The sequence below is a fragment of the Dreissena polymorpha genome, chromosome 8 (genome assembly GCF_020536995.1).
Source record: "Dreissena polymorpha isolate Duluth1 chromosome 8, UMN_Dpol_1.0, whole genome shotgun sequence".
Taxonomy (NCBI): Eukaryota; Metazoa; Mollusca; class Bivalvia; order Myida; family Dreissenidae; genus Dreissena; species Dreissena polymorpha.
The window spans coordinates 89892298-89919703 of record NC_068362.1 but is presented as its reverse complement, the minus strand read 5'-3'; the positions used below and the strand labels follow the sequence as shown (position 1 = coordinate 89919703).

The following is a 27406-nucleotide window of genomic DNA, read 5'->3' as shown; positions in this document are numbered from 1 at the left end:
TACAATAATTAGTACTGTCTACACCTCAAGGATTGATAACTTTAAAGTGTACAGTAACTAAAACAAATCTTATAAGTTTATTTAATACGAAATGGTCACCTTTTACATGAGCATCAATAATTTAAACACACAAGTGCATCCTTAGTAATGGCATTACTTAATTTTACCCTCCATAACTTGTGATGTTTATCCCACCTATTTGAAGGACCTGGTGATGGCTTCAAACTGAGTATGTGGATGTGTATTCAACACATTTCAATTAGACTTAAATTAGACTTTTATATGCGTAAATGACAACATTCATATCCTCTGACATTTTATTCAATGCATTATCTTGAATATCTTTAAACACATGAACACATATTATAAGTTATATTGCAAACATTTGTACATAAATTTGTTTTACAAACAAGGCATAATTATGGCTTAACAATGATGCACTAGACTATATTCCACCTGTAAGTTTGTTATATTTTAGTGGTTCTTTCCAATGTTATGGAAACCTTAAAAACACGAGACAGCTATATATCACACCCAATCAAGTGACATTAGTCATTCGCCAAATGTACGGAGCCCAGTAATAACTATAAAAGCCTGCTATCCACTGTACCAGTCAAGGAAAAGTAGAGAAAATGTCAACACCAGCAAGAAGAAAAGTATCCACACTCTGAAACCTGCATTCTTCCTCATAGCCTGAAAAAGAGAATCAACCACCAGTCAGTTAGATCAAGGATGAGTACAATGATATAGATGGTAAATGAGCCACCAGTCAGTTAGATCAAGGATGAGTACAAGGATATAGATGGTAACTCAACCACCAGTCAGTTAGATCAAGGATGAGTACAATGATATAGATGGTAAATCAACCACCAGTCAGTTAGATCAAGGATGAGTACAATGATATAGATGGTAAATCAACCACCAGTCAGTCAGATCAAGGATGAGTACAATGATATAGATGGTAAATCAACCACCAGTCAGTCAGATCAAGGATGAGTACAATGATATAGATGGTAAATGAACCACCAGTCAGTCAGATCAAGGATAAGTACAATGATATAGATGGTAAATGAACCACCAGTCAGTCAGATCAAGGATGAGTACAATGATATAGATGGTAAATCAACCACCAGTCAGTTAGATCAAGGATGAGTACAATGATATAGATGGTAAATCAACCTCCAGTCAGTTAGATCAAGGATGAGTACAATGATATAGATGGTAAATGAGCCACCAGTCAGTTAGATCAAGGATGAGTACAAGGATATAGATGGTAAATCAACCACCAGTCAGTTAGATCAAGGATGAGTACAATGATATAGATGGTAAATGAGCCACCAGTCAGTTAGATCAAGGATAAGTACAAGGATATAGATGGTAAATCAACCACCAGTCAGTTAGATCAAGGATGAGTACAAGGATATAGATGGTAAATGAGCCACCAGTCAGTTAGATCAAGGATGAGTACAAGGATATAGATGGTAAATGAGCCACCAGTCAGTTAGATCAAGGATGAGTACAAGGATAAAGATGGTAAATGAGCCACCAGTCAGTTAGATCAAGGATGAGTACACGGATAAAGATGGTAAATCAACCACCAGTCAGTTAGATCAAGGATGAGTACAAGGATATAGATGGTAAATGAGCCACCAGTCAGTCAGAACAAGAATGAGTACAAGGATATAGATGGTAAATCAACCACCAGTCAGTTAGATCAAGGATGAGTACAAGGATATAGATGGTAAATCAACCACCAGTCAGTTAGATCAAGGATGAGTACAAGGATATAGATGGTAAATCAACCACCAGTCAGTTAGATCATGGATGAGTACAATGATATAGATGGTAAATGAGCCACCAGTCAGTTAGATCAAGGATAAGTACAAGGATATAGGTGGTAAATCAACCACCAGTCAGTTAGATCAAGGATGAGTACAAGGATATAGATGGTAAATGAGCCACCAGTCAGTTAGATCAAGGATGAGTACAAGGATATAGATGGTAAATGAGCCACCGGTCAGTTAGATCAAGGATGAGTACAAGGATAAAGATGGTAAATGAGCCACCAGTCAGTTAGATCAAGGATGAGTACACGGATAAAGATGGTAAATCAACCACCAGTCAGTTAGATCAAGGATGAGTACAAGGATCAGTGCTCCAGCCAGCTTTTCAAAATAGAGGGGAGCTTCCCCCAAAAGGGCACATTTCACGCGTAATTTTGGAAAATAGGGCATTTTGGTTATAAAAATACTTAAGTATATACTTTGGTTATACTATATACTTATGAATTGTAAACATTAGTGCATTGGATGATTTCACCAATTGTATGCTGTTCCTCATTTTGTGAAATGAAATTATAATAAATATTTTACTATCTACATTGGCGCTAAGGAAAACAACTTAGTAGCCAATTTCATAACAGACTTGGGCTAGCATTCGACTACACGCATTAGAGATATGTAGATATCATATTTCTTTCCGATGTGTGTGTGTCGGGGGGGGGGGGGAATTTTGATGTTTTTTTATCACCTAACATCATTGAACTGCATGTTAATCTTTCAGGTTCCAGTTTCAGCATCAGTGGCCTTGTAGAAGAAACGAAGAAAACATGAAATAAATTCAGGGGTTTCACTGGGTCAAAAAAACGTTGTGACAGTCACCACTTAAATTCGTTGCTATTAATAACTTTGAACCAATGTTTGTCCACAATAAATGAATAATATTAATTCAAACAAAAATCTATATTGACAAATTTAAAGTCTAAACAATGATCAATGTCACCATGAAGTAGCATCCAGTCTGGAGAATAAAATGAAACATTGTTATTGTTACTAATAGGATATATTTATTTTACAACACGTTATTTCAACTAATGTCAACAACGTTGAAAGTTTTGTTAGGTCGCGAAATTATATGATAATATCAAAATTACATTTTACTTGCAGAGGGATAAATCCTCCTTCCAAACAAGCTCTTTATTTGTTGAAATAACAACTGTCTGCCCCTAATCATGTTAAAATGCATCATGATTGAGGACAGACAGTATTTTAAAGTTAAGAAATAAAATCCAAACACAAATAATATGTTTTTCCATGTCGTAATTTCGGACTAAAAATAAACCGCATATTCGCATTAAAAAGATTATTAATTTTCAAATTTTAGTAGGTATTTTGAATTAAAAATCACTATTTTTGCAAACAAAAAATCATAGCCAAAGACTTCAGAAGTTTAAAAAAATTCAATAGTGCTGAGTTTGATTTCATTTGAGTGTGATTGTGCCTAACCAAGCGTGACCTCAGAGATAATCTCTCACAGCATGTTACTATCGTCTGCAACAAAAGGCTAATTAGTGATCTGATAACAAACCATGCCCTTGGTGCTTGTTTGTTCACAATGTGTTGACTTAACACGCCCCAGGCAGTCATGTACCGGTAACTTAAGGGTGTTATCTGTGTATTCATGTTGATGTTTCTGGCGATTTATACAGTCTGAAAACAGGAATTCACTGTAGAGACCAAAAGGGCAATTGACAGAAAAATAGAGGGGCGCTTTTTAAGGGGGCAAATTTTAGAGGGGCGCAGCGCCCCTCTATTTATTGCTAGCTGGAGCACTGCAGGATATAGATGGTAAATGAGCCACCAGTCAGTCAGAACAAGAATGAGTACAAGGATATAGATGGTAAATGAGCCACCAGTCAGTCAGAACAAGAATGAGTACAAGGATATAGATGGTAAATGAGCCACACTCTGGGAAAACAGGGCTTAATGTGTGTCATCCAGATTAGCTAGTGAAGTCTTCACATGCTAATCAGGAAATAAAATGTTTGCTTTCATGTTATTTTTTTTTGTTTTACCGAAGTTTCTTTTAAACGAAAATCCGTTCTAGGCAAAAAAGTTGTCCCTGATTAGCCTGTGCTGACTGCACAGGCTTATGTGGGGCAACACTTTAAACACATGCATTAAGCCCCGTTTTCACATAACACAGCTCAAATAGATAAAAGCACTTTCATCTATCTCACTTGTACATTATTTCATAGGGATTGTTTTAAAAAATGGTCTAGAAATGACAAGTTCATTGAAAGTCAAAATGGCTTATAAGAAACAAGAAAAGAATGTAAAAAAAACTAAGAATAACTTCAAAGATAGCAAATAAGCTTTCAGGGATCACAATTGGTGGACAATTTAATTCAATAGCATTTGTAAAACAAATCTGGCAAATGGTGAACATAGTGGAACATTTAATTCAATAGTATTTGTAGTAAATATTGTCTGGCAAAAAGTTTGTCAATGTTGCACAAAACACGAACTTTTCCAAGTAATGATCTTTTACCCCCCACTCTACCCTACCCCTCCTTCTGAAACAATGCATATCCTAATATGTAGAACGTTAAAATAAGCATGCAACAGAAATTCAAAGTAAAAAAAGGGCCTGAAAGGCCCAAAGTCGCTCACCTGAGATAAAAAGAAATGACCTGTTCTTTGAAGCCCAAGATATCAATAGAACAAATGTTTTAACCAAGTTTCATGAAGAATGAACAACAAATGGCCTCATGGCGGAAATGTTTTTCAACAGACTGGAACCATTTTTTAACTCGTCCAAGATATTTTTGGGACAAATCTTCTGACAAAGTTTCATGAAGATCCAACAATAAATGTGGCCTCTTCAAGGCGAATATTCGTGACGCACAACGGAAGAGAGACAATTGACAAAAGGTGATCACAAAAGTTCACCATGAGCAAAAAATATTATGCTCATAAAAATTGTCACCATGTGTGAAGATCAGCAAGTGTCATTCAGATTAAACTAAAAATGTGACAAAAAATATTCACAATGTTTTACTATAAACAACTGTGGTAGTGTGGTCTCGTTCGCTTACGCAAGTGAACCAGTCACGGGACGGTTACGAGTTATGTAACTTTGTGAGCACTTATGTAATACGGAAATATTTATCGAGTCTCATTAAAGAACGCTCATTTCTAACACACTTACTGGTTGTTATTCAATGAACTAAAGGCGTCTAGTCAGATACGCCTGAAAACACTCAAAGAATTAATCTATAAGTGAAAACCAAAGCAGCTTTAATGAAAATAACTAACTTTAGTCTTAAGAATCTATGCATCGTTAAAAATGAACAAATACAGCAAATACCTTAATGAATGTAAAAAGAAGTTCACAATCTGTCAAAAAAACTGGAATAAATATTAGTTACTGTTAGTCTAAAAGTTGCTTCAAAAATGTAGTTTATAAAATAAGTCTAACTTAATCTAAATAACACAATTTATGGAGGGTGATTCACATGTAAAACAAGGGCTGTTTGTAAAACATGCATGCCCCCCATATGGGCTATAAGTTGTAGTAGCAGCCATTGTCTGAATACATTTTTTGTCACTGTGAACAACGGTGGTGGTGGTGGTGGTGGTGGTGGTGGTGGTGGTGGTGGTGGTGGTGGTACCTTAATTTCATTTTTGCCCGATTTTTATTGATACAATGCATTACAAACATGCAATTAGCCTTACATTTGGTAAAATTAAATTAAATTACAAGGGAGGCAAATGCTGTAACAAAAAGAACATGAATAAACGGTAGTTGTTTCCCTTGTTTGAACCATGCTAAATCCTTAAAATGCCTATTTCCAGTAACTGTGACCTTCACCTGTGACCTTGACCTTTGACCAAGTGACCTCAAAATCAATAGGGGTCATCTGCGAGTCATGGTCAATGTTCCTATGAAGTTTCATGATCCTAGGCCTAAGCGTTCTTGAGTTATCATCTGACAACCACCTGGTGGACTGACCGACAGACCGAAAGACAGACCGACAGACAGACCGACATGAGGAAAGCAATATACCCCCTCTTCTTCGAAGGGGGGCATAAAAATAAGAAGAATTTATAAAAGTTATTTCAAACAAAAGAGTCTTTCTTATTTAGAAAATGCCAAATAACAAGGTTGCCATGGAAACAGTTTCATAGCACAGTAGTCTGCTAAATACACCAGTAGGTTAACTTGGCTTATCAGTAAAGATCAAAGATAAAGCTCTACAGTGCATTAGTACATGTACAGTTATTTTATGACATAGGTTTATTAAATTGCATGCAAACTACTGTCTTTATGTACACCACATTTTATGGAAGAAGTCCTAGGTTTTATACAAGGGAGTAAACTATTAGTTTACTATTAGAAAGTATGTACAGGTTATCTTTCTTTAACATTATGGCTTATCACAACTAGACTGTTTACATGTTTTCACTATATACATATAGAGAAAACTGCCCCACCCCCTGGTGGCCATGTTTTTCCACCAATCTGGACCATTTTCGAACTCAACCGTCATATCCAGAAAACACATGTTCTGACCAAATGTCATGAAGATTGGACCAAAAATGTGACTTCTAGAGTGTTCACATGTTTTCACTATATACATATAGAGAAAACTGCCACACCCCCTGGCGGCCATGTTTTTTCACCAATCTGGACCATTGTCGTACTCGTCCGAGATATCAATGAAACCAATGTTTTGACAAAGTTTCATGATGAATGGACAAAAATTGTGACTTCTATAGTGTTCACAAGGTTTCTCTACAGCCATATAAGGAATACTGCCCCGCAACCTGGCGGCATTGTTTTTCAAGGGACCGGAACCATTTTTTAACTCAACCAACATATCATTTAGACAAACATTTTGACAAAGTTACATGAAGATTGCCCATCAAATGTGACTTCTACAGTGTTCACAAGGTTTTCTTTTTTTTAATCTAGTGACCTAGTTTTTGACCCAGCATGACCCAGTTTCGAACTCAGTCGAGGTATCAATAAGACAAATGTTCTGACCAAGTTTGATGCAGATCGGACAATAAATGTGGCCTCTTGAGTGTTCACAAGGCAAATGTTGATGCCGCATGACGCAAAACCGACGACGGACGAAAGGCGATCACAAAAGCTCACCATGAGCACGTTGTGCTCAGGTGAGCTAAAATAGAATAAACTTAAAATGCAGGATAAGATTTGCATTATGATGATGACAATGAAGTATTCACGTTGGATTTGATCCGATTCTTTGACTTACCTCCCTTATTTCCTCATTTCCGTCCTTAATATTCTCTGTGGTGAAGACTGCAGTATCTGCTATTCTTTGAATGTCTTCTTCCTAAAGAGAATATAATGGGTGTTGTTATACAGTAACCACATTTTAATATGATTCATGTAAAGATAATTAGTATCGGTAAAACAGATTTTTTGAGACATGGAAAGGAAATCCTTAACATGCACGTAGCACTTGGTGTTTTTTAAGAAACACACTAAATGTATTGAATGATTAAAGATGGATATTTCAAATGATTTATTTTCTAAAATGACCATATTGCAACATTCCAGTACAGTACACACTACATTGACCATAAGAGCTACTTGTTGCATTTTGAACCCAGTTTATTAAGACAAGTTTTCATAATTATAGGAAAAGACCTTTTATTTTTACTTCGCAATAATGTAACAATAACATAAGTCAAATGTTATTGGTTGATTGATTGGTTTATTTTGGTATGGAATACACATACATGGACATTTATAACAACATGTAAAATACAGAATAGTAGAACACATGAGAACAAATAAACCATGACATGCACACCAAACACCCAAGGATAACACAAAAAAGAGCGACTCTTATTTCCATTGTGGTCCTTTGTGCTGGTGGCATGACTTAAATAACAAAAAGTAGTTTTTAAACAATTGACCTTATAATAAAGTTCATATAAGTACACATTGTTCAATGATATCACAGATAATTGGCCTAATAATATTATCACAGTACAAATCTATGTTCGGCATTTTGTATTCACAGTATGCAATAGACTATAAAGGAATATAAAGAAATATTTTTACGGATTACAAAAAAAGCTAGAAAATACTTGAAATTAATACACAAACTTACACATAACGCAATGTCCTTAAAACCTAATAAAAAAGAATTTAATATCAATTAAAGGAAAGCTGATAAAAACAATATCACAACTTCAGCAGTTATAAAAAAATATTAAATGAATAGATCTATATCAACTGATTAAAATATTCCTATACCGAAACAAAAATGATACAAAGATAATAATGATATAAAAATGATAAAATTATAAACTGTCCATCAGTTACTTCTTAACTGCTATTTTGAATGAAGGTAATCTTCTTATACTGGATATGTCAGCAGGTAGGCTGTTCCACAAGGAGCAACCAAGAGAGCAGAAGGACTTGGAGCCAAAACCTTTGACCTTTGGAATTGCAAAAGCACCCCTACTACACGACTTTGTCTTTTATGAATGGACATAATCCTTGGGGATAAACGACTCTTCCATATAATCAGGAGCTAAACCATTTTTGACCTTGAAAACATGACAAATGATAATCTGGTCAATATGTTTGCTGACAGGTAACCAATTGAGAGAGCGGAAGTGTTGTGGACCAACATGTGACCTGGCGTCGAGATTAAGAACAAACCTAATTAGCTTATTTTGAGTAACCTGTAGCTTATGTTTAAGCAACTAAGTAAGACCGGGGTACCATATTGAACAGCAATAATCAAAGTGACATTGAATCAAGGACATAATAAGGAGTTTCTTGGTATGTTGGGTAAGGAAATCCTTTTTACGATAAAGTATTTCAACCGGGCATTAGCCTTCTGCAAAACAGACCGTGCCATAGTATCAAAAGACAGAGATTGATCTATGATAGCTCCAAGATGTTTGACCGACGAAGTTCGATTAATTACAGTGCCATTACAAGTGATATCAAGGGATGAATTTGACATAAGTCTGTGTTTAGACCCAAATAAGATTGACTCAGTCTTATCTAAATGTAGTGATAATTTATTATCAACAAGCCATTGACTAACAAGAAGCAAATCTTCTTTAAGAGCATGTTCAATGACAGACTTAAATTTACCTGAAACTAAAATTCCTGAATCATCTGCATATAATAATTTGTTTTTTACCACAGCTGACATGTCATTTACATATATTAAAAACAGAAGAGGACCTAGGGTTGACCCTTGTGGCAACCTGCAAGAAATACCAGCAGTTGATGAATAGGTGCCTGAGACATCAACAAGCTGCTGTCTATCAGAAAGATATGACCTAAACCATCTCAATATATCATCAACAAGGCCAGCTGCACTAAGTTTCATAAGAAGAGTTGAGTGGTCAACTGTATCAAATGCCTTTTGAAGGTCTAAAAGTATCATACCAATAAGGTGACCTTTATCCATTTGCAACCTTATAGAGTCCGTCAGATGGATAAGCCATGTATCAGTGGAATAGCCATGTTAAAAACCCGAATGAAATTTTTAAAACAACTCATTGGCTTTGAAATAGGACTCTACCTGGTCATAAACAACCCTTTGAAAGACCTTGGAAACAATGCTTAAAATAGAAACTGGGCGATAATTGCCAACATCAGTTTTATCATCTTTCTTAAAAATAGGAATGACCCTAGCAGACTTTAGCTCATCTGGAACCACACCCTGTATAAGAGACAAATTGATAACAAGTGTAAGCGGACAAGAAATAGCTGGAGCCCCATCTCTAATAAATCGAGAGGGAATACCATCTAGACCAGTAGCTTTAGTTGTATTATAAAAGCAATAATTTTACCCATAAGAACTGATCATACCTGCGTTAAAACTTTCTCTGTAAATATTTCTTGAAGACTTGCTATTTCTACAACCTTTCCATGTATTTTACTGAAATAAAATGCAAACTTTAACAGTATAATCATTATTATTAAATTGACATTAGTTGTGTTGATTCCACGGGTTGACCAATCAACCAATTCAAGACCAGGCAAACAATTATTAACAATGTTAAATATTTTAAAGACAAATTACCAATTGCATGAAATACATTATTATTTAATTGACACACATTCCATGCATTTTTTTGGTGCAAAATTCGCACTACTTTAAGTGCATTACACTCCGTAGTTAGATATAACTTGACATTTCTGTAAAAACCATAATGCAGTAAAGCTGTATTGATGGATTTAACTTTGTTTGGGTAGAATGTTCAGCATAAGCGCATATTGTCAACACACTTCATGCCTTGTGTGTTATGTATTTTTCTGGTATGTTGTACATTTACCAGCCAACACACGGAATATTTAAGACAATAAATGAAGAAGTGCGAACAAAACATAAGTGAAAGAGTTTCTGAGCTTTAATTAGAGAGAAGCAAAAACCTATTGATCTGTATTAGGTTGTTTTGTCATAACCATGAACATTTTAAGTGGCATGTGATAAACAGGGCCCGTGACATCCAAAAGCGACTCCTTCATCACAGTGTGCGAAATTCGCACTAGCCCGAAGGGTTTTGGCTAGTGAAAATCATTCGGGCTAGTGGGCATTAACAAAATTATATAGTCTGGCTAGTAAGAAATTTTACTTTTTATATATATGTATAAGAATTTGAGCTATTACTTTAAAATCAGAATTTCGCACACTGTCATCATTTGTTAGCGTGGAAACAGGTTACATACACATCTGCGAAAAACCAATGCAAAATGATTTTTTAACCAGTATAAATATATTTATTAATGTTCAAAAAGTGTGGACAAAACTTTATGCTGACGTATATTTATATATATATATATATATATATATATATATATATATATATATATATATATATATATATATATATATATATATATATATATATATATATATATATATATGCAATATTAAAAACATAAATGATCCTGTATTGCCTAAAATTGTATGTACGGATTATAACATTTTCTTGCAAAATACGTGCTTTAGTATCAGTTATATCAAACAAGAAATATCACCTATTTTTTACAACAGGCAACTGTAATTACTTTTGGAAAAAAACACAAATGATATAAAGCTTTAAATTCATAAATAAATAGGATTTGGCTGTTTACCTTAATTCTTCTGACAAACTATTCATTTCTTCATAAATGGCTTTATTTTCCTGCTCAAACTGCAAATAGCAACACACACAGTTGTGTATTCAAGCAGATGTGTTTAAATGTTTAATTTAACATAAATTAAGCTGTTCTTCATGGCCATATTATATCAAACAAAATTGGCTTCACACACGAAACATAACCCTGTGAATACATTAACCAGTTATCAAAGTTTTGAGCATACAAAGTGTAATGCTTAAAACAGTAGCAACATTTTCTATTGGCATTTTAATAATCACCAAAAATAGTGTGCTATGATTCAAACTGTTCGCATTTTTATACCGGTAAGTCTCTGTTTGCCTTACAATCAATTAAACCATTTACGATTGAGATATAAGTGTGTCCTTACAAACAATTAAACCATTTACTGATTGATACATAAGTGTGTCCTTACAAACACTTACTGGTTGAGACATAAGTACCCAAGAGAGCCTACCATTTGTGCCTCCTCTGGTGAGATGTCATCATCACTGTCCTCCATGTGACTGGGACCTGGACTGGGCACCCTCCCACGACCTTCAAGAGTGAACTACAACTGTCACTGTTGAGTGTAAAAATACCCCTCCCCCCGCATACCCTTTGTCAAAGGCCAATAATAGTTAATGTTCAAGAACTGGTTTTCCAGCAATAAGAGCTTCCTATATAGAAAGTTGCACCATTGAACCTATGATTATAGTTGAGTTATGTCCTCGGCAAAATTTCACCATAAAAATCACGACGGAAATAAATTAGAAATTTTCAAACCAGGAGATATGGCTTATGGGCAGTGTACTTTTATTCATTGAGATCTATCTACCTATGAATGTGAAGTTGATACATCATATATTTTTTGGCAAAATATAACCCATGAAAAATTAAACGCAATAAATTAACAAAAGGCAATAACTATCAAAATACAAAAGTAAAAGTTATGGTTCTTCAGACGTGCACATCTCACGAATGAAATTTACCTACTAATTAAGTGTAACGAGCATTCCTCTTATAGTTTTCAAGATGTAATAGGAAAATCATTGTAAAACAGATGTGTTTATAAGAATCCACTTTTGTCTTAACTTTTTTTTCTTTTTGAGATATGCTCAAAATTTAAATAAATTTAATTACAAAAAAAAATCACAAAGGGCAATAAATCTAAGAAGAAAGGGAGCAAAGGTTATGGTTCTTAGGAGCTGATCAACCACTTAATGAGATCAACCTATGTACAACTGTATTAATTTTCAAGTTGATGCCTCGTATAATTAAGGAAATGTGCTCTACACAAAATTGAGTATAACAAGTTAACAAAAGTCTGTTACTCTGAAAATAAAGAATCAAATTATGGTTCTTGCTCACAGCACAACTCTACAATGATATCTATATATCCTTTATGTTTCAAGTTGATAATCTTGATGGTTGTTATAAATGTTGGGAATAAAATTAAAGCAGAAAAAATAACAATTTACTGTAATACTTATACATAAAGAGTGAGCAAGAGTTATGGTTTTTAATGCCTTAACAACCCATTTATAAGATCTACCTACCTACAAAGTTTCAAATTTATTTTTGTTTTAATTTGCAAGATATGCTCCACACAAAAGCAAGTTATGATCCTGGTACACAGCAAAGCCCGTAAATAAGAACTACCAACCTATGACATTTCAAGTTAATGCCTATAACAATATTTTTCCAGACATGCTCTTGACAAGAAATCTTCCATCTTAAGTTGCACGCCTCTAACATTTAGCTAACTAATATATACAGGTCGATGTGGCATAGTAGATATGGTGTCCGCCTAGCTATCAGGTCAAGGGTTTGATCCCTACTATAGGAGCATTCTTTAGATCTCCCCCACAGACACCAAGTACTGGTTCTAGTCCCAGGAAACAGGCTCAAGAGCGTTTCCAATAAGCCTTAGGCTTTCTATATGATTGAGCTTAAATAAATAGGTTTAAACTAAACTTACATATACAGAATACACATAAAATAACTACTTTCTGACCAAAAACATGCATGATTTGACACTTTTACCTGTATGGGGAAAAAATATTTATTTTTTTGTTATATTTCAAACTGTAAATGAGTATTGAAATATGCATTTTCCACTTTTATATTTCCTTATTATTTATTTTTCTTTTTTTTTATAATAATTTTATTTAACAATATACAAGTACATAATTAACATACCCATATTTGTATAAACATGCATATAAGGCATGCACAAACGATGCATTCTTCTTACCAAGATAGATAAGTTCGATATTACAAGTAACTCATTTTTTTTACATTTTAACATTTAGCACAGTGCAAAACTTTGTGTAAGATTTTGTACATTTACAAAACAAAAATAATATAAGGTTGTAGGAGAGTTTCACATCACGTTTGAAAGAAGTAGTTAGCGTTTACTTAGGCTTCATATTAACTTAAGCAAATCTTAGAAAACAAAGCAATATAAACATAGTAAGATGTCTTCAACATTATAACGCAAGGTTACTAGGTAGGACAACATTTTGACGAATTTTGTTTAGAAATTAAATATTGCTGTTAAAGAAGATACATCGTTGAGTAAGCTCTACGAGGCAACGTAGGGAACTGCGATGTATGTATTATGGCAATGAGAAGGTAAAAAAGATAAACAGAGTAACACCGGCATTAGACAGCATTCACAGCGAAAGCGAAATGGAATATTGTCGGTCAGTTAAGTTTGCGTTAACGGTTATTGGTTTGGGATGTAGAAAACAAAAACACGCACAAACAAACAACAACAACAAAAAATGGATAGTTTGATGAGGAAGAGAGTTGAAACGAGTGTTAATTATTCATCAGTTCTTTTAAAAGGACTATGAACTTGGATAGTAAATGATGCTTAGTCTCACTTGTTTTGTAATGCTTTTCCATTATCAGTAGACCGTCCAGGAAAATGCTAGACATATCTACTTGGCGCGTTCGTCTTTCACTTTGCATATACCCTTTATAGATGGTGAAGCATATTTCACTTAAAATAATGTTTATGTCGTGGTATGCTGCATATTGTGTTTTGTAACCTATGGTTATGTTATGTTAAGTATTCATGGGTTTATTTAGTCCTATGCTCTTAAATATGCAATTAACATGATTCCAGAATTGGGTAGCGAAAGGACATTCTAGATAAAAGTGCTCGAAAGTTCCTACCTCTTGGCAAAATAAGCAGCATGGGGAATTATATATATTCCATTTGAAAAGATTTTCATTTGTGGGAAGAATGCGGTGTAATATCTTGTATTTAAGTTGTCTTGTAATTAAATTTAAATAAATTTAATTACAAATAAATCACAAAGGGCAATAAAACTAAAAAGAAAGGGAGCAAGGGTTATGGTTCTTAGGAGCTGATCAACCACTTAATGAGATCAACCTATATACAACTGTATTAATTTTCAAGTTGATGCCTCTTATAATTAAGGAAATGTGCTCTACACAAAATTGAGTAAAACAAGTTAACAAAAGTCAGTTACTCTGAAAATAAACGATCAAGTTATGGTTCTTTCTCACAGCACAACTCTACAATGCTATCTACATATCTTTTATGTTTCAAGTTGATAATCTTGATGGTTGTTATAAATGTTGGGAATAAAATTAAAGCAGAAAAAATAACAATTTACTGTAATACTTATACATAAAGAGTGAGCAAGAGTTATGGTTTTTTATGCCTAAACAACCCATTTATAAGATCTACCTACCTACAAAGTTTTTAATTTATTTTAGTTTTAATTTGCAAGATATGCTCCACACAAAAGCAAGTTATGATCCTTGTACACGGCAAAGCCCGTAAATAAGAACTACCAACCTATGACATTTCAAGTTGATGCCTATAACAATATTTTTCCAGACATGCTCTTGACAAGAAATCTTCCATCTTAAGTTGCACGCCTCTAACATTTAGCTAACTAATATATACAGGTCGATGTGGCATAGTAGATATGGTGTCCGCCTAGCTATCAGGTCAAGGGTTTGATCCCTACTATAGGAGCATTCTTTAGATCTCCCCCACAGACACCAAGTACTGGTTCTAGTCCCAGGAAACAGGCTCAAGAGCGTTTCCAATAAGCCTTAGGCTTTCTATATGATTGAGCTTAAATAAATAGGTTTAAACTAAACTTACATATACAGAATACACATAAAATAACTACTTTCTGACCAAAAACATGCATGATTTGACACTTATACCTGTATGGGGAAAAAAATATTTATTTTTTTGGTTATATTTCAAACTGTAAATGAGTATTGAAATATGCATTTTCCACTTTTATATTTCCTTTTTTTATTTATTTTTTTCTTATTTTTTTATTTTTTTTTAATAATAATTTTATTTAACAATATACAAGTACATAATTAACATACCCATATTTGTATAAACAAGCATATAAGGCATGCACAAACGATACATTCTTCTTACCAAGATAGATAAGTTCGATATTACAAGTAACTCATTTTTTTTACATTTTAACATTTAGCACAGTGCAAAACTTTGTGTAAGATTTTGTACATTTACAAAACAAAAATAACATAAGGTTGTTGGAGAGTTTCACATCACGTTTGAAAGAAGTAGTTAGCGTTTACTTAGGCTTCATATTAACTTAAGCAAATCTTAGAAAACAAAGCAATATAAACATAGTAAGATGTCTTCAACATTATAACGCAAGGTTACTAGGTAGGACAACATTTTGACGAATTTTGTTTAGAAATTAAATATTGCTGTTAAAAAAGATACATATTTGAGTAAGCTCTACGAGGTAACATAGGGAACTGCGATGTATGTATTATTGCCATGAGAAGGTAAAAAAGATAAACAGAGTAACACCGGCATTAGACAGCATTCACAGCGAAAGCGAAATGGAATATTGTCGGTCGGTTAAGTTTGTGTTATTGGTTTGGGATGTAGAAAACAAAAACACGCACAAACAAACAACAACAACAAAAAAGGGATAGTTTGATGAGGAAGAGAGTTGAAACAAGTGTTAATTATTCATCAGTTCTTTTAAAAGGACTTTGAACCTTGATAGTAAATGATGCTTAGTCTCACTTGTTTTGTAATGCTTTTCCATTATCAGTAGATCGTCCAGGAGAATGCTAGACATATCTACTTGACGCGTTCGTCTTTCACTTTGCATATACGCTTTATAGATGGTGAAGCATATTTCACTTAAAATAATGTTTATGTCGTGATATGCTGCATATTGTGTTTTGTAACCTATGGTTATGTTATGTTAAGTAATCATGGGTTTATTTAGTCCTATGCTCTTAAATATGCAATTAACATGATTCCAGAATTGGGTAGCGAAAGGTCATTCTAGGAAAAAGTGCTAGAAAGTTTCTACCTCTTGGCAAAATAAGCAGCATGGGGAATTATATATATTCCATTTGAAAAGATTTTCATTTGTGGGTAAATTGCGGTGTAATATCTTGTATTTAAGTTGTCGAACTTTTGGATTCACTATTAATTTGTGTATAGTAAAATATATTGATTGCCAGTTTATTTGTTGGTTTAACCTTGTTTCCCAATACTTATGCTGATAGGGTGATGTGAATTGTTTTGTCATAAATATGGACCTAATATCTTTATGACTTATGGCATTTAAGTCGAGGTTTTTGTCATAAGGGTTTGTAGTTTTAATTTTTATGCTTGATTTAATTGATTCATCTGATTTAACTATTTCCTTCCATTGTGTATAGGTATGGCTAATTTAAGTATATTTGTCTCTACTTACCGGGGTACCAGTTTCGTTTTGATTTTAGTTTTTGTAAGATAACTGTTTCTGAGACATTTCCTTCGTTTGTAATAATGTCATTTATGTATAATGTCCCTGATTCGACCCAATTGGCGAACATTAAGCATTTTCCTTTGTTTTTAATGAATTTGTTACCCCACAATATATGGGATCTTATATCAATAAACGTTTCAGGTTTTTGATTTCGGTTTTATATTGTTTCATTCAATGTAGATGTTTACAAGGTCTGTGTAGAAAAGTGGGATTTTCTTTTGGACACAAGGTTATGCTTTTAACGAATCTAGGTTCATTTTAAAGATTGGTCATTTCCATATTGGTTAAAAAAATAGCATTGGGATAATTTTCCAGTTTGCCTCATCGTTATTACATAAAAGTTTAATCCATTTAATTTTTAAACATTTTGAATAAACTTCAAAGTCAGGCATATCTATACCACCTCCAAGCTTCTTGCCAATTAATATTGATCGCTTTATCTTTTCATGTTTGTTATTCCATAAAAACTTGAAAAGCATTGAGTTGATTTCGTTGAGTCTTTGTTTAGGGGTAAATATGTTTTGTACTAAATATGCTAACTTTGGTAACAATAATGATTTGATTACCGTTACCTTTCCGAAGATGGTTAAATTTCGTTTGCTAAATTCATTTATTAGGGTTTTGCAATCACAAATTTTATTTTCCCAGTTAAGGACTTCGCATTCGTCTCGGTTTATTCCAAAAACAGTACCAAGAGCCTTCATGGCGGGTTTGAATATAACATCTTGTATTTTGATAATTGAGTTGATTTTAGATTTACCAATTAGCATGCCCTCAGTTTTATTTTGATTAAGTTTTAAACCTGACACCTCTCCAAAATGATCGACTATTTTTAGTATGCTTGGGATTTCATGAGTATCTCTAAGGAATATAGTTGTGACATCGGCTATTTGTGTTAGTTTTATTTGTGTATTTTTGGATTTAATGTGTATACCTTGGACTTCCTCTAATGTTATTTGCAAGTACCTCGGCGACAATAATGAATAATAACGATGATAGTGGACATCCTTGTCTAATTCCCCTAGTTACTTGGAAATATCTGACATCCAGCCATTATTTGTGACTGTAGAGAAAATATTTGTGTATGATGTCTTGACCCAATTAATGAAGCCTTGTTTAAAACCAAACTTTTTTAGTGTTTCTACCATGAGATTCCATTCTACAGTGTCACGTGCTTTTTTGAAGTCTAAAAATATTATATTTCCTTCCATCCCCATATCACCTGTATTTGTCTTGCTGGTGTCTGTCTGCCCATGTGGCGGTGTCTGTGCATTGCTTGACTGGTTGTCTGCCTGCCCAGGTAACGGTGACTGTGCATTGGTAGACTGGTTATCTGGGAGGTCAGACTCACCCTGCGAATAGGACTTTAAGCGGGCTGGGCGTTTCTCTGGCTCTATCCGGGCACTGGCATGTACCCACACAAAATATAACAAGAAACAAAATTGTCACAAAACCAGGTTTTCAATTTGAAAAAGTCTGATAATGGGAGACAATTCAAAATGTGCATTGTTACTGATTGTTCCTAGTTACCCCCCTTGCGTCAAATTCAATCTATTTTTTGTCGTGGCGACCGTGATTTCAATTTGAAAAAAAAAGTATGATATAGGAAGACAATTCAAAATGTGCATTGTTACTGATCGTTCCTAGTTACCCCTCTTGTGTCAAATTCAATATATTTTTAGTCCTGGCGACCTTGACCTTGGAGATATCAACATAATTCTTTTGCATGACACACCGTCCAATAATTGTGAACAAATGTACCAAGTAATTTTAAAATCTCACAATGAATGACATAGTGATGGCCTGGACCAGATCATTATGACCATTTTTGACCTTTGAACACAAAGTGTGAATTTGACCTTGGAGATATCGACAAATTCTTTCGCGTGACACACCGTCCAATGATGGTGAACAAATGTGCCAAATGATTTAAAAATCTCAATTAACGACATATTTATGGCTCAGACAAGCTCGTTTCGCCCGCCCGCCCGCAGACATTCGCCAATCTAATAACCAGTTTTTTCCTTTGGAAAACCTGATTAAAAATCAATAAGCGTTATTTTTTATATCTGAATAAGACTGACATATATAAAAAACAATGGCCGACGACCCCTATTAATGCTTCTGGAGAGCATCCGACTTTCAAACATACAATATCACATGAAACGGTTTTATGTGAAGGTTTTCTCTTATTATTCTGTTTACCTTTGATAACTTGAGTATTTTCCATCAAAAGCCCTGCACATAGTTATCCACTTGTATTAACTTATTTATCGATAACTCAATATTAACAAGCAAATTCGTAGAATTGATATCCCCCGCAACATATGCTTTGTTTGAGGATGGGTGCAAATTGGACAGATGAACATACTGACAGATGGACGGACGGAGGAGGCGGGGGATATATACTCATACCAAGTTTCAATGAAATCCGCCAAAGCACTTCCAAGATATGGCTCCGGACACAAAGTGCCTATAGTAAAAAGCATTTTTTCAAGATACAAAGGGCCATAACTCTGTTTTTAACAGATGGTGTACAATGCCATTTGGCGTGCATCATCCTCTTATGCATATATATACTCATAAGAAATTTCAATGAAATCCGCTAAAGCACTTCCAAAATATGGCTCCGGACACAAAAGTGCCTATAGTAAAAAGCATTTTTTCAAGATACAAAGGGTCATAACTCTGTTTTTAACAGATGGTGTAAAATGCCATTTGGCGTGCATCATCCTCTTATGCATATATATACTCATACCAAGTTTCAATGAAATCCACCAAAGCATTTCCAAGATATGGCTCCGGACACAAAAGTGCCTACAGTAAAAAGCATTTTTTCAAGATACAAAGGGACATAACTCTGTTTTTAACAAATGGTGTACAATGCCATTTGGCGTGCATCATCCTCTTATGCATATATATACTCATACGAAGTTTCAATGAAATCCGCCAAAGCAGTTCCAAGATATGGCTCCGGACACAAAAGTGCCGGCCGGACGGACAGCCAGACGGACGGACGGACAACGCCAAAACAATATCCCTCCGCCTCTGGCGAGGGATAATAAGCTTTTTCTTAAAAATTAACACACAAATATACTTTCTTCTAGCAACACAAGTTTGGGATTTTCCTATAATGGAGCCATCAAAGAAATGCATAAAATACACAGACTTGATTGCACCTTAAGTTGATTTTGTGTATCTCAAACATATAACTTGTATGTCAAATACATATCCCATATTTCTTAGACTGTTGCTTACATGCGTTTTTTATCAACGACTCTTTTGACTCTTACTGCCCTTTGCTCGCTGTAGATTTTTGTCACCACTGAAAATAAACACAAGTTTGCTTGCAAATCAAAGTCACTCATAACTAATTATATTGTGTCACTTTATACAAAGGGCTATACCTTTCAAATGACCTTTTTTTACAGTTAAACTTTGTTTTACACTTAACAATAAAAATCGTTGCATTTCCAAATTACACATACAATTTCTTTTAAGACCTATGATTTTTTTTAAGTGTTTTTTTTCAATTTGTTTAAATAAAGTCATGTTGCCATATTATAAAATACATATTGGAATACCCAATAATGTGTTTTGCTTTTCAACTTCTAATTTTATAGGTAGTCATAATTACAGTCTAAACGTGATACAATAAATCATGATACATGAAAATGAGGAGATACTATGAACAAGGCTGCTGGTCCCATCCACTTTTACGATAAATATTCAATTAAAAAACAGATGTGATTAAAGAAAAAAGCAACAGAACAAAACATGCAATTTGATGAATGTTTTCTTTATTTGGTCAATGAAATGAGGGAATAGTACAAACAAATAAGAGTCTCAGACAATAATTTGTAGTATTGCCTTGCATTTTGACATTCCATGACTTCATCCTATAAACTGAAGGGCAGCAAACGTATGTCATATACTTATTTATTTTGAATTCCACACTTTACATAATTCATAAAAACAAGAGATGTGTTTGTCAGAAACACAATGCCCGCTTTGAAGCCATATATTTGACCTTTGATCTTGACGGATGATCTTGACCTTTCACCACTCAAAATGTGCAGCTCCATGAAATACACATGCATGCCAAATATCAAGTTGCTATCTTCAATATTGCAAACGTTATGGCCAATGTTTAAGTTTTCGGACGGACGCATAGACTGACAGACGGACTGATGGACAGTTCAACTTCTATATGCCACCCTACCGGGGACATAAAAATTATATTGTAAGATATTCTGTACTTAAAATTATACAAACTGATTACTTCGTTCATGCATCTAAAATAAAATGATGTTATATGACCTTGGGTACCAGTTTTATGAGCTTCCATCCAGAAAGACATGTAATAATTTATTTGTGTTCCTATTTAAATCACTTAAATACACTGAATGAAACAATGTTTCATAAAAAAAGTCCGCAAAAGTTGCAATATGTTATTCAATATGGAACACTATTGTCTAGGATGGGTCATTTTACCCTTTCCCACTCAGAAGCAAAGAGAAAATGGCTATGTGCAAAAAGCATAAAACCAGAACAGCCTGCGAGTTACTCGCATTCTGTTCAGGTTTTATGCTATTTGCTGCTCATCAGTGTTTAAGGATGAAAATGAAGCCTTTAAAACTTAAATTTAGTGAGTAAAGTATTTAATTACATTCAACTTTCTACGGGACTACAAATGGGTAAAAATGACGTATCTAAGTGGTAAACAGTGTGTTACTCGCCACATTTCAGCCCTACTCACACATGAGGGATTACAGGTTAGTGACAACTCACTTTTCAAGTATGCATTGATCAGTGCCAGAACTCCCTCTCTGTGCTCCTTCACCTGGGGATGAACCCTTTCTGTCTCGGCTAGAAATGCAAACACTGCATTAACCACCTTGTATGTGACTCTCTAGCTGAACACTACATGTATTTCTATAAACAAGAATAACTGTATACATGTTTATATTGAATCAATTTTAAAATTCAGTTTTTTCTTTAAGGTGTAACATTAAGTAGTTTTAAATATCTTTTTTCCAGAGAATTATGCTCATTGTTTTATTTGTACTTTTTTTGAGCCACAGTAAAAACACCAAAATTTAGAGGAACAATTCACAACAATGAACTAATAAAGTGTTTAATTCAAACTTACAATGTTATGAGCTTATTACTTATTAATTTGAGTTCCCAGATTTAACCCTTTCCCACTCAGAAGAATAGCGAAAATGGCTATGTGCAAACAGCATAAAAAAAGAACAGCGTACGAGTAACTCGCAGTCTGTTCAGGTTTTATGCTGTTTGCTGCTCATCAGTATCTTAGAGTTGGAAATGAAGCCTTCAAACTTGAATCAAGTAATACAGGTCTTTTAATTAAATTTAACTTTCTCAGCGACTACAAATGCCTAAAAATAAATATATAAGTGGTAAAGGGTTAAACATTTACTAAAAAAGACTTACCATTTTTGCATATGGTAGCCAGAGTTTCCTGACACTTGCGGATGATGTTCTGAGCTTCATTGTCGATGTGCTCTCGTTCAGTGTCCGTCATGCGTGATGTCTCTCCACTCAGAAGGCTGGCAAATGTGAGACAACAATACCAATGCAATGTGATAAAACCTGCAAAAATGGATCTTATGCCATCTGCCGCCAACATAGCTCCAGACAAAATTGCCCCATCACAAATCCAGACCAGGATCTACTGTCCTCTAGTGAGTGACACTACCAAGCCTTGCATGTTTTAATAGCGCACAGGGTAGTGCTTGACAAAACTGAATGATGGGGACGTCTGGTCCTGAGGTGTGCTGGGAGCGTATGGCATAAGACTCATTTTTTGCAAGACACTCCTAATACAAAACTGACAAGAACGAGTAAAATTATTTTTTTAACCTGTTCATTTCAATACAATAGTTTGAATAGTTAAAGATTCTAATGGATTCAAATTTTGATTCTAAGTTTATCCACTGAAAAAAAAAACTAATGTGAAAGCATGTTCTGCAACACCTGGAAATCTGCTATTAAGATGAAATGTTAATTTCCAATTGAAAAAAAGTGATGATTATTAAAATAATAATTTCAAATACTTAGTGTGAAGTCTGTTGAATCCAAATCAGTAAACAACAAAATCAATTTTGGACATCAGTATCTGACAAAATTCTTTAAATCTAATAAAAAACAATTTACTTTTGTATGAATTTAAGGGTTAATTCATTTTACTCCTTTTCCCTATACACAATTTCTGGGGTTTAAGATGTTGTTTTTTACACTGTCAGTGGCAACTATATAAAGAATTAAACTTTTCTCAGGACTATGTTTACCTTCCGGCATTCACATATTCCTTTCTGTGTTCAAGTAGAAATTCTTTCAGTTTGCTTATGGTAGAGACCTGAAAAAGACAATGATTGTTTTCATCTGAAGTTAAGAGCAAATAAAATTTAGCCAAATTTTATACGCATAGGATAAGGAAAGTATTTATTTTGAGAATGATATTTGCCAATGTAAGAAACTGCAATCATGCAATACCTCTGAATACAGTTAGTTGCAATAACCCATGCATCGCCAACTCCCAGCTATTTACACTATTCACGCTGCTGGGAGTTGCAACTGATAACTGCTTTTTTCATGTAAAGTTGCCGTCTGGAATCCAGGTGGCGCTTTAATCAGTAATATTAGCAACATAAACTATTTTCTGGCATAAATAAACAGAAACAGGTCATAGCAAGGGCTGTTTGTAAAACATGCATGCCCCCCATATGGGCTGTCTGTTGTAGTGGCAGCCATTGTGTGAATACGTTTTTTGTCACTGTGACCTTGACCTTTGACCTAGTGACCTGAAAATCAATATCATCTGCGAGTCACGATCAATGTACCTATGAAGTGTCATGATCCTAGGCAAAAGCGTTCTTGAGTTATTATCCGAAAATCATTTTACTATTTCAGATCACCGTGACCTTGACCTTGTGACCTCAAAATCAATAGGGGTCATCTGCGAGTCATGATCAATCTACCTATGAAGTTTCATGATCCTAGGCATATGCGTTCTTGAGTTATCATCCGAAAACCATTTTACTATTTCGGGTCACCGTGACCTTGACCTTTGACCTAGTGACCTCAAAATCAATAGGGGTCATCTGCGAGTCATGATCAATCTACCCATGAAGTTTCATGATCCTAGGCATATGCATTCTTGAGTTATCATCTGGAAACCATTTTACTATTTCGGGTCACCGTGACCTTGACCTTTGACCTAGTGACCTCAAAATCAATAGGGGTCATCTGCAAGCCATGATCAATCTACCCATGAAGTTTCATGATCCTAGGCGTATGAGTTCTTGAGTTATCATCCGGAAACCATTTTACTATTTCGGGTCACCGTGACCTTGACCTTTGACCTAGTGACCTCAAAATCAATAGGGGTCATCTGCAAGTCATAATCAATGTACATATGAAGTTTCATGATCCTAGCCCCAAGCGTTCTTGAGTTATACTCAGGAAACCACCTTGTGGATGGACCGACCGACAGACCGACCGACCGACATGTGCAAAGCAATATACCACCTCTTCTTCGAAGGGGGGCATAAATATATAAAACTGCATTTTATAGACATACATGAGACACATTTTTTGTCATATTGTAATACTGCCTGTTAGTGCTACAATTTTCACTTGATTATTTTACTATTTATAAGAGCTATCAGGGGTGTTTTACCTTATATAACAGACGCCGAATATCGGCGTCTTCCCCCAGCAATCTAGGCTGTTTTTTCCCCTTTCCAGACTGAAAAATTCCCCCAGCAGAAGCTTTTACCCCGCCATAAAACAGTTCAAAACAATTGAATTTTACAACAAATTCGCTTGAAATCGTACAAAACACTGTTTGGTACCCATCCAATTTAATATGTTCACATGTTTGTCAATATTTTATAAAATGGCCTCCATATTATCGAAACTCATACTGTAAAAGCCTAATGAGGCAGTTTTTGTTCAAAAAGATTTTGTATCTGGCAGTTTGCTTTTCTACATCTATTTTTGAGGAGGGAATAAAACTCTGGTACAGTCTAAATTGACTGGTTTTTATTATATTTTATTTTCCGTTCCCAGGGTACATTTAAGTATACTTAAGAGTACTTAGGGTACATTTAAGAAGTACCCAAGCCAACAATGACCAATAGAGCATTAGTATAGCCAGGTTTTTTGGAGGGTTTTGGGGGATGGGGCCTTTAGCCCTTACATGTGGGAAATTTTACGCACAATTTTCCACTTTGGGGGAAAAATTGTGCGCATTTTTCCTTAATGGGGAAAAATGTCAAGTCTTACTTTTACTGTTAAATAGGTTAAAAAAGACTGTTATTTTCTCCATAGATCAATGTTTCTGGTTAATTTACATTTCATTAGACAATTTTACAGTGGCATTTCCCTGTTGTTTTTTTCTCCTTAAACATTTTTCACTAATGCTTCCATGTCCTCCTCTGTCAATAACTGGCCTGGCCTTGACAATTAAACATTAAATAAAGTGATTGTTCAAACGTTTTAAATACACTCCAAAATTCGGCCCCATTCCCCCTTAAAATAGTATACTTTTTTCCCCTATTTCAGCTAAAAATTCCCCCCTCCAAATTTTTTTTATATTTTATTAAAACTTTTATACCTTTGTTGTCAGCTGGTATAGTGCTATGAACCTTTGATTACATGTATATTTATGAAAATTACATTAAAATATAGCAATTTTAAGTGTTGAATGGTTGGTGATAAGATCTTCTAAAATTCCCCTTTTCGCCCAAAACGACGCGAAATTCCCCCCTCTAAGGGTACCGGCCCCAATCCCCCAAAGTGTAGCAAGGGCCCTGGGATGTTACCAGCAATTGATAGGGTGGGCTAAATAAAAGACCTGACGAGTATATAACATTGCATTCAAGCTGTATCTCAATCAGTGATCATTTTTCATTTTTAACCAATGAGTTTTTAAAGTGCATTTGTGCTGAAACGATGAGTTTTTTTCCAAACCAATGAGCTTTTTTGGTATTTAAATTAGTAATAAAAAAACATTGAAACATCAACAAATGTTTTATGACTCATAAACATTTTAATTTCTAAAAGAAACTGTTATAACTAAAAACAGGGATGATGCTACATGTTTATTACTTTTGTCAATTCCAAAAGCAGCCTTCAAAGTTAGTTGATCTTGACAGGTTTTTTTTTGGGGGGGGTGGCATTTTGACAGTTCATAACCCGAAAGCGGATGGGAACGTTTTGATGGTTCTATGTAGTCTTATTCAACCTTATAGTTCACACACAAAGCAGAGAACCAGTATGAAATGCAGATACGAATGACGTAGTACACATATAGCCAGTGTTACAGTACAAATTACCTTTAAATAAATAAAATAAAATGTGGAAAAATTCGGGATGTGTTAGTACGGCATGTACTGAATGGGAACCCTACATAAATTAATTTGATAAAAAATAGCCGACAACGACCAATTTAGCTTAAGATTTTCTGGGTACATTTTAGTATATTTTCTGTACCCAGAGTACATTTAAGTGTACTGAAGAGTAACCGGGATACATGTAATTAGTACCTGAGCCGAAAATGACCAATCAAGCATTTGTATAACACTGTGAGTCTGACAAATCGCAAAATATGAAATAGTCAAGCGAAAATTGTAACACTAACAGCCAGAATTACAATACGACAATTAATAATTATTTCAGTAAAAATAAATTCAATTTTATATGATCTTCTTCTCACTGTCATTGTTGCTGCAAACGAAATTCCCCAGATAATATAAAGAGGAACAAAGATAATCTGAAAAGACTGAATTTGACAGATTACGCGAAAATATATGATACAACACTGTTTACCACTGTTTTCGATAGAGATTCAAATTTTTCTCTCTGCTTCGGCTTTGATAGAATCTGGGTAGCATCGTCTTTGGATTTAATTTTTGTCGAGCCTTTGTCTTTAGATTTAAGCGTCTTTACTGTCGCCTTGAAAAGATTTGTGATGTCTGCCATGTTGTCAACAAAGCGCTTTTTGACACAGACCTTGCAGTCTTGTAGGTTACATACCACTTAACCATTTTGTATCCTTCCTTGGTCCAAAGAAGTGCTTATATTCTTTAGCGTTCATGTTCTCTTCTCATTTAAAGCCTTAAAGCGAAAGCAGCCATGCGTGCTATTATTATTTTCTGTATCCTATGTGAGACTGCAACGTATTGGTGCATTTTATTGGAGACTTAGTTGAAAGGGGTTGACAGGGGTTGAAAGGGGTAACCGTTGAAAGATGACCGTTTTGGGTGCGTTTATTAAAGTAATGTGCTTATCGAAATATGACTTCCGAAATATTTTGTTTCGAGGGTGATTGCATATGGGCGAATTTTACTATATTATTAAATGCGAGACGTTACCTTTTTGATTGCAATTATTGGAAGAGGACAGATCCATATTTAAAATGATACCAGACCAGCAAAATTTGACGTGAAAGTCACGAAAATGCGTTGAAGTTTGCAGTTTTATAATAGGACCATATCTGAATTAGTGTATTTTTACCTCTTATCGTAACAGACGAGTTACTACAGAAAAGGCAAGCCAAAGACCATGCGGACCCGACCTTTCAGACCAGATTTCCGGACGATACAGACCACATGTTCGTGTCACGAAATTTTTAC

General features: G+C 34.6%; 1 protein-coding gene across 1 annotated transcript; it reads right to left on the bottom strand.

The window, feature by feature from the left end:
- Positions 1 to 64: 64 nt before the first annotated feature.
- LOC127842810 (syntaxin-18-like) lies at positions 65 to 26769 on the bottom strand. The gene is made up of 11 exons (XM_052372556.1): positions 26601 to 26769; positions 23057 to 23124; positions 22200 to 22315; positions 21534 to 21611; positions 20001 to 20067; positions 17965 to 18146; positions 11408 to 11487; positions 10927 to 10985; positions 9658 to 9727; positions 7064 to 7144; positions 65 to 693 (listed from the first exon to the last, which is right to left on the bottom strand). The coding sequence occupies exons 1-11, from the start codon at positions 26751 to 26753 to the stop codon at positions 598 to 600; spliced, it is 1050 nt and encodes a 349-aa protein (XP_052228516.1). The 5' UTR covers positions 26754 to 26769; the 3' UTR covers positions 65 to 597.
- Between the last annotated feature and the right edge of the window lie 637 nt (positions 26770 to 27406).